This window comes from Sus scrofa, chromosome 7, assembly GCF_054392235.1.
Source record: "Sus scrofa isolate SSC_HxYL_T2T_F1_AM1 chromosome 7, Sscrofa_HxYL_maternal_Yorkshire_Landrace_v2.0, whole genome shotgun sequence".
Classification (NCBI taxonomy): Eukaryota; Metazoa; Chordata; class Mammalia; order Artiodactyla; family Suidae; genus Sus; species Sus scrofa.
The window spans coordinates 77,446,134-77,461,861 of record NC_139389.1 but is presented as its reverse complement, the minus strand read 5'-3'; the positions used below and the strand labels follow the sequence as shown (position 1 = coordinate 77,461,861).

The window sequence follows — 15,728 nt, the reverse complement described above, 5'->3', positions numbered from 1 at the left end:
GTTCTTCTGGAGCAGGTTGGGCTCCACTATCGTGGGGGCCACTGGCAGGAACTTGTATTATTCCCCCAGGTGGTTACTCCGCCTGTAGCCCTACGGGCAGGGCTGCTGCCCAGCCACTGCTAGACAGCCACTGCCCCCAAGTAGTTCCCCAAGCTGAAGAAGACAGTGTCCTGCAGCTTGAGAAAGACGGCACAGGAACAAGGATGTAGGGGTGGATCCTGCTTCTTCCTTCTAAGACCCGCAAACAGTGGTGTCTACTTTCTAAGCCTGACTGGGTTGCTTCTGCTTAGATGCTCTCCATTGTGACTGCTCTATACTCTAGTCCTTCCAGGTTCTTTAGACACAGCTAGTCCCAGTCTTTTCCTCCGACATAATCAGCCCCAACTCCCTCTTTACGTCTGATCTCTTAAGGCCAAAGTTTTAGTTCCCATCACCTGCTGGCACCCACCTATGGTTTCTTGTTGCCAGTAGCACTGACCATTTGTGGAGGACTGTCTCCTTTTTAACTGCTTCACATGGTTTGTCTAGAGTTCCTCCTCTGTTTTTGACTGATCTCTTCACTGACAGGGGAACTTCCCAGGGTGCAGGAGCTACTCCTCTCTCCAGTTCCCTCCTGGGAGAGCAGGTCCCATCTCTTTTCCTTCTACTTCTTTTTCTCTTGTTGTTTCTTCTTTCTTTTGTCCTATTTGTAATGTTTTTCTTGTTCTAGCATAATCTTTTGTGAGTTTTTTGCAAATTTTCTGTGCCAATAGTTCCACATGTGATTGTATTTTCAATGTATTTCTGAGAGTAGGTGAGTCTTATGTCCTACTACTCCACCATCTTGGACGCTCCTCCCATATATCTACTTTTTAAAAAGTACTTTTACACTGTATGCCTACTCACCAAGAATTCATTAAAATGGGATATAAGTCACTTAATGTTTCAATTTTTGGTACTGGCATTGTGTTTGGACCTATATAGTAGGGATTAAATAGTCATTGTATGTTTGTGTGCTACACGTTTTTTAAATTAGAGATTGGCTATTCTTTTTCTCTCCTGGGTACCCTCTGCCTGCTGCTTCTGTATTTGTATTTGCTGAAGCAGTGAGAATAGATTTTATGCTTCTCCCCTCTTAGGAAGAAAACTAACTTGAACATTGAGTTATAAACAGAACCAAGGGTGCTTTATATGTAATATTGATTTAAACATCCTTCCTAGGCAAACTAACTCAAGATTTTTACTGTTTATTGACAGAGAGTAATGGATAACACATTTGGGGACAGACAGAAATGACTTAGATTCAAAAGGTTGAGAAACATATGGTCGATAGATATAAATAATAGTTCATTAGCCTGATTTTTTTACCCATTGGGAAAAATATGTCCAAAGTGTAGCAGTGGGATAACTTAGTTTATCAAGCTTTGAGAGCCACTAACATAAAAAATGTTTTCATAATTATATGTAAAAAATAGCATGTTCTATTAGCTATATAATTCATAACCGGATAACCTATTAAATTATTAACCATAGATTTTCTATTTCCCACTATAGGTTCAAGCAATAAATGCAGGAGTGTATTTCTTTAGGTGCACAATATGCAATAATAGTGATATATTTCAGAAAGAGATGTTGAGAATGGGAATTCATATTCCTGAAAAGTGAGTAACATTTAGCCTATTGACAAAAAGACATTTTAAATGTAGGATTTAATAATGCTGGAATTAATCATGTCTAAGTAAGTACTCATGGATGAGCAGCTATTCTTTTTATTTCTGTTGGCCATGTCTGCAGTATGTGGAAGTTCCAGGCCAGGGATCATACCCATAGCATAGCAGTAATCCTGAGCTGCTGCAGCAGTGACAACACCAAATCCTTAACCCACTCAGCTTCCAGGGAATTCTGACAAGCAGCTGTTTCAAATAAGGAAATGTAAAGCTGCCATTGCCACCTTTTCCTCCTCTTCCCAAGATTCATAGTTCTTAAGACCAGGTACTGTGACTTAAAATATCTCATTAGTTGTTTATATAGTCTCTTAATTGTACACCTCACTTGTGTATAATATTACTTGATTATACATAAGTGTAATAGGCTTCAAAATGGTATGTATAAATTAAGAGAATCAAGGTGTGGTTTAAATTGTATTTGAAGAATATTCTTAATACTTACAGAGTTCCCATCATGGCTCAGCGGAAATGAATCTGACTAGGAACCATGAGGTTGTGGGTTTGATCCCTGGCCTTGCTCAGTGGGTTAAGAATCCGGCGTTGCCATGAGCTGTGGTGTAGGTTGCAAACACAGCTCAGATCCCACATTGCTGTGGCTGAGGCATAGGCCAGCAGCTGTAGTTCTGATTCAACCCCTAGCCTAGGACCCTCCATATGTCGTGGGTACAGCCCTCAAAAGCAAAAAAAAAAAAAAAAAAAAAAAAAAAATCTTAATACATAAAGGTGAGAATTCCAGAATTATTACTAAATTTTAAAAATTGAATGTGAAATGTTGGAAAAATGTAAATTTTGAAAAATTTCTACTTAATTTTTCTTTTAGCATTTGAAGCTCACTGTGAGATAATTAACTGTAAGATGAAATGACAGTGATGGATTTATATATTGAAATAAATGATTATTTCTAAAAAGAATAGTATTATCCTTCTTCTGATTTTGTGAAGGGTTTTTAAATTCATTATCAATCATGTGACATTTTAGGACAAAGTGTATTTTATATCTTGCTTCATTTACAGAGATGCATCTTGGGAATTAGAGGAAAATGCTTTTCAAGAGCTTCTGCAGCACTATGAGCATTGTGATGTCCGAAGATGTCGTTGCAAAGAAGGGAGAGACTATAATGTGCCTGATAGGTATATGGGAAAGTTCGGTTGTATACAGTGTCTTTTTTTAAACCTTTAGCTGAGAAAGTAGATGTTCTAGTTAGTGAAATGTAATTTTGCTCTTAGGATATTTGAAGTTTTAACTTGAGGTATGTTTATTAAGTTTTTATTTACATCTGTTTACAGAGAAATTATTGCAGTTGGCCTATTTTTGTGGTGTATTTTCATGAGGCTCTGTTTTCTAGAGTTCTGCTGTTCTATATGGCAGCTACTAGCACTTGACATGTGGCTATTCCCAATTGAGAGGTGTTGTATGTGTAAAATATATACTGAAGATTTATCTTGTGTTTTAGTTTGTTAGGACTGCTATAACAAAATACCAACAACTGGGTGGCTTAAACAACAGAAATTTGTCTTCTTACCTTTATCTTTGGCTTCTAGCCTCTAATATTGTATCGGTAGGTTTAATTTCTATTGAAGCCACTCCTTGGCTTGCACATGACTCCCTTCTAGCTGTGTCCTCGCTTGACAGCCCCTCTATCTGTGTCTTAATCTCTTTTCCTTATTAGGGCACCAGTCATATTGGATTAGGGCCCACTCATATGACTTCATTTTATCTTAATTATCTCTTTAAAGGCCCTATCTCCAAGTACAGTCACATTGTGAAGTACTGGGTGTTAGGCCTTCAACACATGAATTTTGGAGCTGACATAATTCAACCCCTAACAGTAAGGAAAAAGACCTTAAGATGTCTTGTTAATAATTTTTTATATTGATTATATGTCAAAGTTTAAATTTATGTATGGTTTGTATTATATTTCTATTGAAGGACAGTGTTTTAAGAGGTTAGGAAATCAAATTAATATATCAGTGTTTGTTTTGGATCACAATGAAAAGGGTTCGGCATTTGTTATTTATTGATTACCTTTTTGTAGTATCAGTAGAAGTAGACATTGGCTATAATAATCTTAATCATTTTGTGATTTTTGGGTACGCTATACTGTGTGGGATATTAGAAATCAAGAATATCTTCATTTTTTTAAGATGCAGAATGAAAAGTAACATCTAATTTTGTTGAAATTTATATAGGAATTTTTGATAAATTTTTATCCCTCTTATGTAGTCTTAATTAACATGACAGTTTAAAACTTAAAGTGTATAGCAGAATATTGGGAGCCTGATTTCTTATGGAAAGTGATTTGGCTAGGTGAGCTACTGCTTATTTTTTGAAGACTCAGCTTGCCTGTTTTGGAAAGTTTCCCCTAAGAAGCTCTTATTATTCCTGATTCCCCATTCTGGGTTGTTTACACTTCATTATGCTTATTATAATACAATTGACATTATTTAAATTTGTCTTTGCCATTAGACTAAAGATTCTTTAAGGGCAGAGATCTCATTGAACGTGTCAAGTAATGTGTATTCTTGCCTAAGTTACCAGATCTGGTGACCCTGATTATTCATTTGCGAATACCCTAAAAATACCCTACTCAAGAGTTATGCTGAGGCATAGATGAAGATAATGTATATAAGTGTGCTTTATAAATAGTAAAGCACTTTAGAATTCTAAGAAGCAATACATTCTTTAATATTGGGATTTTCTAAATTCATTCTAGGCTATTTTGATTAACTGATAAATATATTTTTTTTATACGACTAGTCACCTAATCATTTGCTACTAAACCGCATTTTCTTTCTGGCAGCTACTTCACCTTTTCTCCTGGGACAGGGGTACCTGCTGTCTGAATTATTTCTTTTAATCTCACTTCCTCTCATTCTAGTGATAGGAAGGCTATTTTGCTGAAAGGCAGCATGGTGTCGTGATTTATCTAGCTTCATTAAGTTGTGAAGTTTAAACTTCATGTATAATGAGTGAGAACTGGGCCTGGTGTATAAGCGCTAATGTTAACTGTTATCTTTCTTCTTTTTCCTTATCATCGTTTGGCAGAACTACCTGGGGAAGAGAGGGAGACACAGAGAGGACACACCTACATATCCATATCCACAGAGAGGGAGGTTTGCCTACTTACCAGAGGGGAAGTTATTTAGCTATCTGTCTTATCACCCACATATGCAAACACCCAGCGAGTATATCCATTTCTACACAGAGAGCATGTACTCATAACCAAAGCAGAACCTGCAGACTATAACCCACACCCATACAGAAAATGTGAATGTGGATGGGCACATGTCACACAATGCAGTGGGGAAACATTGGGAGTGGGAATTTGAGGAGAGCAAATGAGAGAGAATATGATTGTGGGTCAGGTATTAAGTCTGGATCCTGTTGAGCTGCACAGTACCTGAGGTGTCTGAGCAAGCTTATTATAGGAAATAATTCCTCACCATTAACAGGAAAGATAGTATTTTAGGTAAGATAATGTGTTTACTGAATGCTTCTTCCACAGCAGACATACTGACATGGCAGTCTCTCTGTGAGCATAGTCATCTCCAAGTATAAAAGAAAAAAATTTTTCCTTTTTAATCATATTCTTTGTAATACTTATAGTAATTGGGTATATGTGCATATACGTGTTGATATTTAGTTTAGGTATTTTAAGACAGAATATTTAAAGGAGGAGGTTACAAACATAATGAAATAGAGAAAATACTACTTTAGGGAAAAGTAGATTATTTAACTTTGGTAAAAAGATTGGTTATATATATGTGAGGTAAGACAGTGCTGTCTTGTGGTAGTGCTGATGGTTGGGATTAAACTAAGTTTTAATATCAAATGTAAATACCTACTTCTCTTTATGTCCTCAGCAAATGGGAAATAAAGCGCTGTCAGTGTTGTGGTTCTAGCGGTACACATTTAGCCTGTTCTTCGCTACAGTCATGGGAACAAAATTGGGAGTGTTTGGAATGTAGAGGTATTCTCTACAATTCAGGTAATAACTTTGTAATTTTAAATAGATGCTTTTATTTAAATGTATATTATTAAAAAGTTTCTACCTGTATTTCTGTTATGCTAACATTGGGTTTTAAATCTGTAGGCGATTTCCAAAAAGCCAAAAAACATGCATTACCCAACACTAATGTGGGAATAACTGATTGTTTGTTGGAAGAGTCCTCACCGAAATTATCCAGACAGTCACCTGGAGCACAGCGTAAAGATTTGCTGAGGTGTGTATTTTGAATTACTAAAAAATATAAAAGTCTATTTTGAGAAAATTACAACAGTTAGTAGCTATATAGATTTATAGTATTAGCTAATCTTACAATAGTTTGGAAGAGTGTTTTTCAAACTGCAGTCCTCAATTTCATACAAGAAGATGATCCATGGAAATGGCCTCTAACAAAATTATTTTGAGTGTGTTATTTCCAGTTACAGATGGAGAAACTGAGGCACAGAACAATTAAGTTAGTCCATTTAAATGTCTGGAGGTCTTCTTAAGACACTGATTGCTCAGCCTCATGCTCAGGGGTTCTGATTCTGTTTTCTGCTGTGGGACTCAAGAATTTGCATTTCTAACAAGTTTCTAGATGCTAGTGCTGTGGCTGATATCTGGGACCACACTTTGAGAATTACTAATATAGACTAAAAAATACTCTTTAAAAGATTTAAATTCTGTTTAAAATATGCAACTATAGTTTTCTTATATAGTAAGTGGAGATTACGTTTGCTCTATTTTTAAAGGATCTGGTGAACGTGCAATGAGATACAGTTAAGCAAGTATGGCCAGGAAGGTTTGAGCTTTTGACCCTTATACCTGAATCCACCTAACAGATCAAATTTTGAATAATCGTCTATCACCATTTTTATATATCATTTATGACATTAGGTGATTTGAATTTGATAGAAGATTGGGTTAGAGGGACTCAAGAATTTGGAATGAAGGTTATCAAATAACTGTTTTGGGTTCCATTGGCAGCCATTGTCTATGTTTGGGTGGGAGTTGAGGAAGAACTTCCTTCTAATCTTTTTTCCTATTTTTTTAATGGCTGTATAACTTCTGGGTCACATAAAGTACTTCAGAGTATTTACCTCTGTGTTTAAATTCATGTTTTATAGGCAAGGCAGCAAATTTAGACGAGATATTTCGACTCTAATAATAGAGCTAGGATTTCAAATTAAAAAAAAACCTAAAAGATTATTTATCAACAAAGCCAATATATGGAATAGTGCCTTAGACGGATTCAGAAATCAAAGCTTTAATCCTTCATACACAATTGAAGTAGTATATATTAATGAAAATGATCGTTTTGGAAGAGAACAGCCTGGATCAAAGCAAGAATTCCTAAGTCTCTTAATGCAGCAACTTGAGAACTCACCATTGTTTGAAGGGTCCTTGTCAAAGAACTTGTCTCTAAATTCTCAAGGTAATTATTTTTTTTATTATTGTACATACTAAATGTTCCATGTATTAAGAAAGAGATAGTAGGTTAGAATTGATACTTAATACCTGTGGTTAATAAAATAATGACAGAATCACAAAAAAGAGGGGAAGTGATATTTTTAAAATTTAAATTTTGTAGTGAAACCTTTTTTTATTTATGAATGTCCTTAATTTCTTCATAACAGTATCCTCCTCGATGTGATTCCATAATTAAGTATAACTTCTTGAAAATGTACGTTTATTTTTAATTCATTTGAACAGAGTGGCCAAATGAGATGGGTAATTTTTTAAGCTCTTCATGTTCATATATTTGGAATTTGCAGTTGGCATGTTTCTTCACAACCTAGGATTTTTATAATGTAGTTTTTTGGTCCATATGTAACAGATTTTTAATGTAGTTTTGCTTTCAAGAATTTTTTTTTTTCCCACAGATTTACGTATATGATACTTTCATGTCTTTACTTATGGTGGGGAATTAATATGATTAAAATAAACATCTCAAAATACTGGTTAATTCTAAATTCTAGCATTCTTTTTTTAGCAGCTTTTATACTACTTCTGCTGTAATAGGAAATTTTAGAGAGAAAGTGGGAAGACATTTCATTCCATCTGATTTCCTTCTATATTTTCTTTAGAACTTCCCCACCATTGCCTAAAGAATCACTGAAATAATTGAAAAACTGCAAAGGATCATTTGTACTATCTACAGTAAACACAATTCAATTTTATACTCTCATTAAAAAAAAAAAAAAAAAAAAAAAACTCCTCCAGATAATCAGTGTGTTAATTCAAGACAGTTTTGATGCAGTGGATAGTATATGAATTTAAGTCACAAAATCTGAATTCAGTTTGTACACATCTACTAAAGTAGCTTTATGTCCTTAGATTAATTGCATAGCCTCTCTGGATCTGTTTCTTCATCTGTAAGATATGACTACTAATATGTTAACATATGAGATTGTTATTGAGGAGATACTATTTCAGGTATTAGCAATGTTACTTATTAAACTGCTTTGAACAATTTTTAGAAAAAAAATAATATATATCTTTGTGACTTGTCAAAGTAACTGAAACATGTTACATGACATATTAAAAAGTATTTGGGAATTCCTCAGTGGCTTAGCAGGTTAGGGACCCAGTGTTGTCACTGCTGTGGCTTGGGTCACTGCTGTGGTGTTCTATCCCTGGCCCAGGAACTTCCAAATGATGCAGGCACAGCCAAGAAGAAAAAAAAATTAAAAGCTGTGATGATGTGATAAGGTAGCATATACTGTTGAGACTAAATCTGTGCCATTTTGTGTATCAACAACATTAAAATTGTTCATATCCTTTAAACTACTAATACCATATATAGGAATCTATCCTAATAATCAAGTATATATAAATAACAACATATAAATAGATGTTGATTGTAACATTGTGTCACATATAGTTGAAAATGTTAACAGCCAGGGTAGCCAGAGTAATAATGGCATGGTTTACATTTCAGCATATCGGTACATTAGTCTTAATTCATTCATTAACTGTAGATTTGAATAATTTCAAATAATATTTTAAAAGTTTGTAATACAGTAAGTGGGACAAAAAAAGTCAAACTATATTTATATTTATATAGACACGAGACACAAATACACCATAGTGTGTACACTGGTTATTATGATGGTAGGATTATAGGTCGTTTTATGTTTATTTCATTTTATTTTTTTTTCTTTTTAGGGCTGCACCCACAGCATGTGGAGTTTCCCAGGCTAGGGGTCAAATCGGAGCTTCAGCTGCCAACTTACACAACATGAGATCCAAGCAGCATCTGTGACCTACACCATAGCTTATGACAACACCAGATCCTTAGACCCCTGAGCGAGGCCAGGAATCTGACCGGCATCCTCATGGATACCAGTCAGATTCATTTCTGCTGACCCACAATAGGAACTCTTGGATTATAGGTCATTTTATAAAAAGATTTTCTGTAGTTACATTTTTTTCTGTAGTAGGTTGTTACTTTGTATTCAGAAAAAAATTTTGTCAAATTGTACATTTCAGTTGAAATCTGTATTTCATACATTATAGTTTCTATTAATTAGGTTATTTTAATATTTATCTAATGCTTAGATTTTTATAACTGTTATATATGTATTCATATATATGATGGTTATCATATAATAATAAAAGTATATTTGATATGTTTTTATCTGTATTTACAGCTCTGAAAGAGAATCTTTACTATGAAGCTGGCAAAATGCTTGCCATTTCTTTGGTTCATGGTGGTCCTTCCCCTGGTTTCTTTTCTAAAACCTTGTTTAACTGTCTTGTTTATGGACCAGAAAATACTCAGCCAATTTTAGATGATGTTTCAGACTTTGATGTGGCACAGATTATAATCAGGGTAAGAAATATACCTGTTTGTTCAGATGTAAATATACCTACTTTCTAGGTATATTTAAATATAAATGATTGATATGCAATAGAATAATACTCTTGTGAAGTAGTTAAGGGGTGTCAATGTTTTTGTTTATCAGCAGGTTAACAACCACTTAAACTTACTACAGGTGTCACTCCCACTTTCTTGATAGCAGGAGTGCTCAGTACTTTACACCAGGCTGATTTTGAGGCCTATAACATTCTCAGAGTTTGGGTATGCTGGAAAAATCAACCAGGTGCTGGTGGATTTTGATACTGTTACATTTTAATTGGGACCCATTTCAGATGCAGCCTTAGTGCCAGAGATCTGAGGTTATTTGACCCTTTATTCCTAGTGATTTTGTGAATGGTGTACCTGCAACCCCTGGCATCAAGGTCCCTGTAGAGATGGTGTTAAAGATGGTCAGTGAGATTAAGAATACTCCTGATATTTTTCAAATTATGTATGACTTAACTCAAAGCCCCAGGAAGTGCTTACTAGGAGTAAAAGGTTCTTGTTCTATTTTTAGAAATATAAAATAAAATAAAACAAAAATAGATGTAAAGGCCAGACAGCTAGAGATCAAAGTGCCAGGTTTAATGTTAGTAAAACCAGTTGGATAATGTGATTTAGATCTGTGGTCGAAATGGCTTGCTAACACTCCTCAGACTGAAACGGATGTATTCGCCTTGCCAGAATCGATATAAGGCAAGTTCCTTGTTGCATATGAGAGAGAAGATGAAAGTACACTTTCCTGTAGGCAGATAAATCTATCGAGAAGGAGGTTACCAATAGAGAATTTATCCTTCCTCTTCCTGGGAGATATGAGTGATAGGTGGAGAGCAAGATTAGACAGAATCTCCTCTTTATGGAAACAACTGGGGAGACTAGTGTTCCTTACTAAAAATAGTTATCATTTATTAAGACTGTTAGATGTACAAATACATTTTACATGTATTAACTCAATTTATTTGTCATAATACCCTATAAGTATCATTGCCCTGATTTATCATGTTACTGATTTAGAAACTAAGATAATGAAATCCATCTAAATTTTCTTCCCTTAACCTCCTACCTACTCAAGCCCACTCTATCCATTTTCTCAGTTAATAGGCATTATAGTTTAATGGTTAAAAATAAATGCTCAGAAGCTACATTTTAGTTTGCAGTAAGTGGTATAAGCTATATGACCTTGGAAATGTTGGTTAATTCTGTTAAGCCCTAGTTTCTAAAATGCAAAGTAAGGGGAGTTCCCTGGTGGCTCAGTGGGGTAAAGATCTGGCATTGTTAACTGCTGTGGCTCAGGTTTGATCCCTGATGCGGAAATTTCTGTGTGAGGCAGGTGCAGCCAAAAAAAAAAAAAAAAAAAAATCCAGAAATAGACAAAAACCAAAACCACAAAGAAACATGGAAGTGTGTTGTTTTAATAATTCTATTTATTTTGTCCAATACTCCTCATTCTAAAATGATATTTCATTGTTTGTTTGTTTTTAGCCGTGTCCTTGGCATGTGGAAGTTCCTGGGCTGTGGATTGAACCCAAGCCACAGTGGCAGCCTGAGCCACTGAAGTGACAATGCTAGATTCTTAACCCTGTGTACCACAAGAGAACTCCTAAAATGATATTTTCAATTAACCCTTTAGCTCTTCAATTTATTTTTTCTTTTTACCTCTTTACCAAAATGTATTTCAACTTTGTTGTCTCCACTTCCTCTTTCCTACTAATTTTTTAACCTATGGTCAGACTCCTGTTCGCGTTACCACTCTTCTGAGTTAGCTACTTCATGACTGATACCCATGGATCTAAATCTCCACGTGCAAAGAAAGGCCTTTCTTTCCTAATTCCTCACCTCCCCTGACTTCTGCAGTAACTACTGTATTTGAATTCCCCCCTACTGTTTTCTTTAGTATTCTGTCCCCTTCTACTTTTGACTACTTCTGTTTTATTTATTTATTTTTGCTTTTTAGGGCCACACCCATGGCATATGAAAGTGCCCAGGCTAGGGGTCCAGTCAGAACTACAGCCGCCGCAGTGCGGGATCTGATCTGAGTCTGTGATCCACACCACAGCTCATGGCAACGCCTGATCCTTAAGCCACTGAACAGGGTCAGGGATCGAACCCACATCCTCATGGATGCTAGTCGAATTTGTTTCTCCTGAGCCATGACAGGAACTCTGCTACTGTCTTTTTTAATACTTCTTTCTGTCCCTGAAACTTAGGTATTTTTCACTGTTGTCTTAACAGTCCTTCTGTATACTATTTGATTTTTTTGTTTGTCTTGGCTTTGGGGGGGGTTGTTTCTGTTTTTTTTAGGGCTACACATGTGGCATATGGAAGTTCCCAGACAGGCTATGGTCAAATTGGAGCTGCAGCTGCTGGCCTACACCACAGCCACAGCAACACAAGATCCGAGCCACATCTGCAACCTACACCACAGCTCATGGCAAGGCTGGATCCTTAACCCACTGAGCAAGGTGAGGGATCCAACCCAGATCCTCATGGATGCTAGTCAGGTTCATTACCGCTGAACCACAATGGGAACTCCCTCCTCTATACCATTTGGAAGGCATCTTCTGATCCTTAATCTTTCTGATGATTTACAGACCTATATTTTTGAGCCTCTATAGAGTTTTATATCCAGATAAGATCTGGGTCTTCCTACAGAATTGAGCCCAACACATTTGACAGAACTATTTTTGCCCCCCCCCCCCGCCTGATTTTCCTTTTCTTTTCAAGAGACATATTTCCAAGTTATGTTAGAGACAAGGTCATTTTACTCTTCTATACTTCATTCATTAATTTATGTCAAGTCATTGTCTCTGAGAGTGGCCTGGCCTGCTTATTTATAGTATGCTACTATACCAAACTAAGATTATTTCTAAATTTAAACTATTAAGACATTATTTTAATCTTAATTCAGGATGATTCTTTCATGAGTACAGATTTGACCACATTGCTTTCTTCCTCAGGAATCCTAATGGATTCTCATTGTGTAAGACTTCCAACACACCTCATGGCTTTTTAAGGCTGCAGGTATGGCGTATGGAAGTTTCTAGGTTGGGGGTCTTATCAGAGCTAGAGCTGCCAGCCTGTGCTACACAGCTACAGCAATGTGGGATCCTAGACGCGTCTATGACCTACACCACAGCTCACAGCAACAGTGGATCCTTAACCCACTGAGAGGGTCCAGGGATCAAACCCACATCTTCATGGGTACTAGTAAGGTTCGTTACTGCTGAACCACAATGGGAACTCCCTCTTCATGGCTTTATCTATAGAGGAGTTTCTATACTCCTAGCCAGTATTTCCTCATTAATTTAGTCCAAATATACTTTCTACCCCCTTTTGTTCTATCGCTGAAATAGAGTAATGAACCAAACAAAGCCCTGCCTCCTTGAAAATTTACATATTAGTGGAAAGACAAGATGAACAATGTGTAATATACTGTTATATAGTAAAATGTATTATAAAAATAGTAGTGCAGAATATGAAGCAGGATATCTCTTCCAAGATAATGCTTGGCCATAATAAGTTAGAGCGTAGGCTAAGCTTCTGTAAGAAAGGAACCCCAAAAACAATGGCTCAAAAAAGGCAGATAGTTATTTTTCTCTGAAATCTAAATTTTAGTTAGGATTTGGCTAATTATAGCCATATGCCAAGTCTTGCCTTTTTAAAGTTTTATTGGAATATGACCACACCCATTTGTTAGGTGTCTATGACTGCTTTTATGGTACACTGGTGGAGTTGAGTAGTTGCAATAAGTTGTGATATGGCCCACAAAGCGTAAAATGCTATCTGGCCTTTACAGAAATGGCTCCTGTTTCAGAGGTACAATTGTGATAGACAAAGTCATCTAGGGAATTGAATTCCTTCCTCTCCTTGTAAAGTCATTTAGGATATTGTCTTCGTAGCTGAAGTTTGCTCTCAAGGAAGAAAGTGGAAGTAGAGTGCAAGAAAATTTAACACATTTTTTACTTGTATCCCATTGGACAGCTCTTAATCACATAAGGCCACATCTAGCTGTGAGGAATCTTTGGCTTTGTGCCCAGATAAAACTTGGAGTGGTGGGTTAGGGAAGATGAGACAACTTATGGTCAACTATTTGAGCTTGGAGTCAAGAAAAGCTTCTAAGATCACAGTAGTGATGTGATATTATGGAATCATGTAAATACCTAGGGGAAGAGATTTTTCGAAATAAGAAATAGATTTTCCATTCACATGGACTATTGTCTGCCTCCTATTTGTATCTTCTGTAACTTTGTTCAGGAGCTAACCTACATAAAAATGTCTGGCACATATATGGTCAAATATTTCTTTGTTTATGCTGTTCCCTCAAATCCTCTGTTTGAATCTATCCATTTTTTAAGGTTTCAGCTGTCCTTTTGATTGTAATTTTTATTAAACTGGATTGTCAGGCATTTATTTTAGGAAAATAGTTCTTAGTATACTTTTACTTTACCCTGGTGTATTCAGGAGTTGAGTAGAAAGTGAAAGGTCTCTTTAAAATGTAAATATCTTTCACAAGTAAATGAGTAAACCCAGTGTGTTTTCTTCTTCATTACAGATAAATACTGCAACAAGTGTAGCTGACTTAAATTCTTTAATAAATGATTGTTATAACTACCTAGAACTTATTGGTTGTCTAAGACTTATAACATCAATAAGTGATAAATATATGTTGGCAAAGGACATACTTGTTTATCATGTAATTAAGAGAGTCCAAGCACCTTTTGAAAGGTAAGTTGTTTAAATGTGAAAGGTTCTCTCAAATTACACATTTAAGTGGTTATCTTATAATGTGAGATATATTTGATAACATTGAAATGCTGTTTTAAAGTAATGCTTTAAAACTAACCTCTTAAACATAAATACTATTCAGGCGATACTCTACAGAATTACTTAAAAGTGTGTTATTTAGGTAGGAAAAGTAATCATCTCAATTTTTTTTAAAAGACTTTTTTTTAAATTTTTTAGAAAATTTTTTAGAAAATCCGGGTTCTCAGAGACAATGGTGAATTAGAGTATGAAATAATTCCTGGATTTATTCCACATTTCTTAAATAGTAGTCACAGAATAGCAGTACTAACATTATCATCAATGACAATTTTATTGAAAAACAAAGTTATGTTTCTGTTTCTCTTTGTTCTCAAACTGTGTAATCAGATCACTGTGTTATTATACAAATTGTATTCAGATAAGTATAGCTTTCATCCTTATCACATCTACCTTCTATCCCTTTATGAAGTAACCATTTTAATGGCTTATAGTTTATTTTTCCATTACTTATTCTTTTTATGACCACACCTGTGGCATGTGGAAGTTCCTGGGCCAGGAATTGAATCTGAGCTGCAGTTATGACCTACACCACAGCTGTAGCAACACCAGATTATTTAACCTGCTCTGCTGGTCTGGGGATTGAACCTGCACCTCTCCAGCAACCTGAGCTGCTGCAGATAAATATATATATATAATAGTATGTGTATGTATTTATTTCTTTTATTAGATAAATAGTAATATACCATCCACCCTTTTTTCTACTCATTTTTTACTTGATGATGTTATATATTCTGGAGATCACTCCATAATAGTAAGTAGACATAGTCTTCATTCTTTTTTAAAGCGCTCTACAGAACTTCAGCACTCTTCCAAATTAAAATATAATATGACATCATAAGCTTAAGCAATTATAAAGGATATAATTTCCAGTGTATTTTTAATACTGTAATTTTTCGGTAAGATTTTTATTTTTTCTGTTATACTTGATTTACAACATTGTCAATTTCTGCTGTACAGCAAAGTGACCCAGTCATATATATACACACACACATACGTGTATATATATATGTGTGTGTGTGTACATTCTTTTTCTCGCATTATGTTCCATCGCAAGTGACTAGGAGGATATAGTTCCCTGAATATTGCAATTTAAAATAACACTGTTACATAGCTCTTTAAAATGTATCCAAATGTCTTCTGACTATAAGACTCTCAGATAGCAACCTTTTCTTACAGTTAGAATTACCATTCATAATTATGATTAATAGACAAAATAATCCAAATGTATAAGTTTTTAGTTATTTTATTTTTTGTATTATTATTATTATTATTTTTGCTTTTTAGGGCTGCATCTGTGGCACATGGAGGTTCCCAGGCTAGGGTTCGAATTGGAGCTACAGCTGCTGGCCGA

The 15,728-nt window shown here is 35.4% G+C and overlaps 1 protein-coding gene across 4 annotated transcripts in view; it reads left to right on the top strand.

Moving 5' to 3' along the window:
* Window positions 1-15,728, top strand: part of G2E3 (G2/M-phase specific E3 ubiquitin protein ligase) — a 63,992-nt gene that overhangs the window by 37,151 nt on the left and 11,113 nt on the right. For 2 of the 4 annotated variants that reach the window (XR_014810665.1, XR_014810664.1), the window contains 7 exons: window positions 1,534-1,640; window positions 2,720-2,836; window positions 5,570-5,694; window positions 5,800-5,929; window positions 6,819-7,126; window positions 9,345-9,526; window positions 14,106-14,913. Coding sequence is in view for 2 of the 4 variants with exons in the window: in XM_001927793.7 (XP_001927828.4) it covers window positions 1,534-1,640; window positions 2,720-2,836; window positions 5,570-5,694; window positions 5,800-5,929; window positions 6,819-7,126; window positions 9,345-9,526; window positions 14,106-14,278 (1,142 nt within the window). In the remaining 2 variants the exon portion in view is untranslated. The remainder of the gene's footprint in view (window positions 1-1,533; window positions 1,641-2,719; window positions 2,837-5,569; window positions 5,695-5,799; window positions 5,930-6,818; window positions 7,127-9,344; window positions 9,527-14,105; window positions 14,914-15,728) is intronic. The other 2 variants (XM_001927793.7, XM_013989056.3) reach the window with 1 other exon arrangement.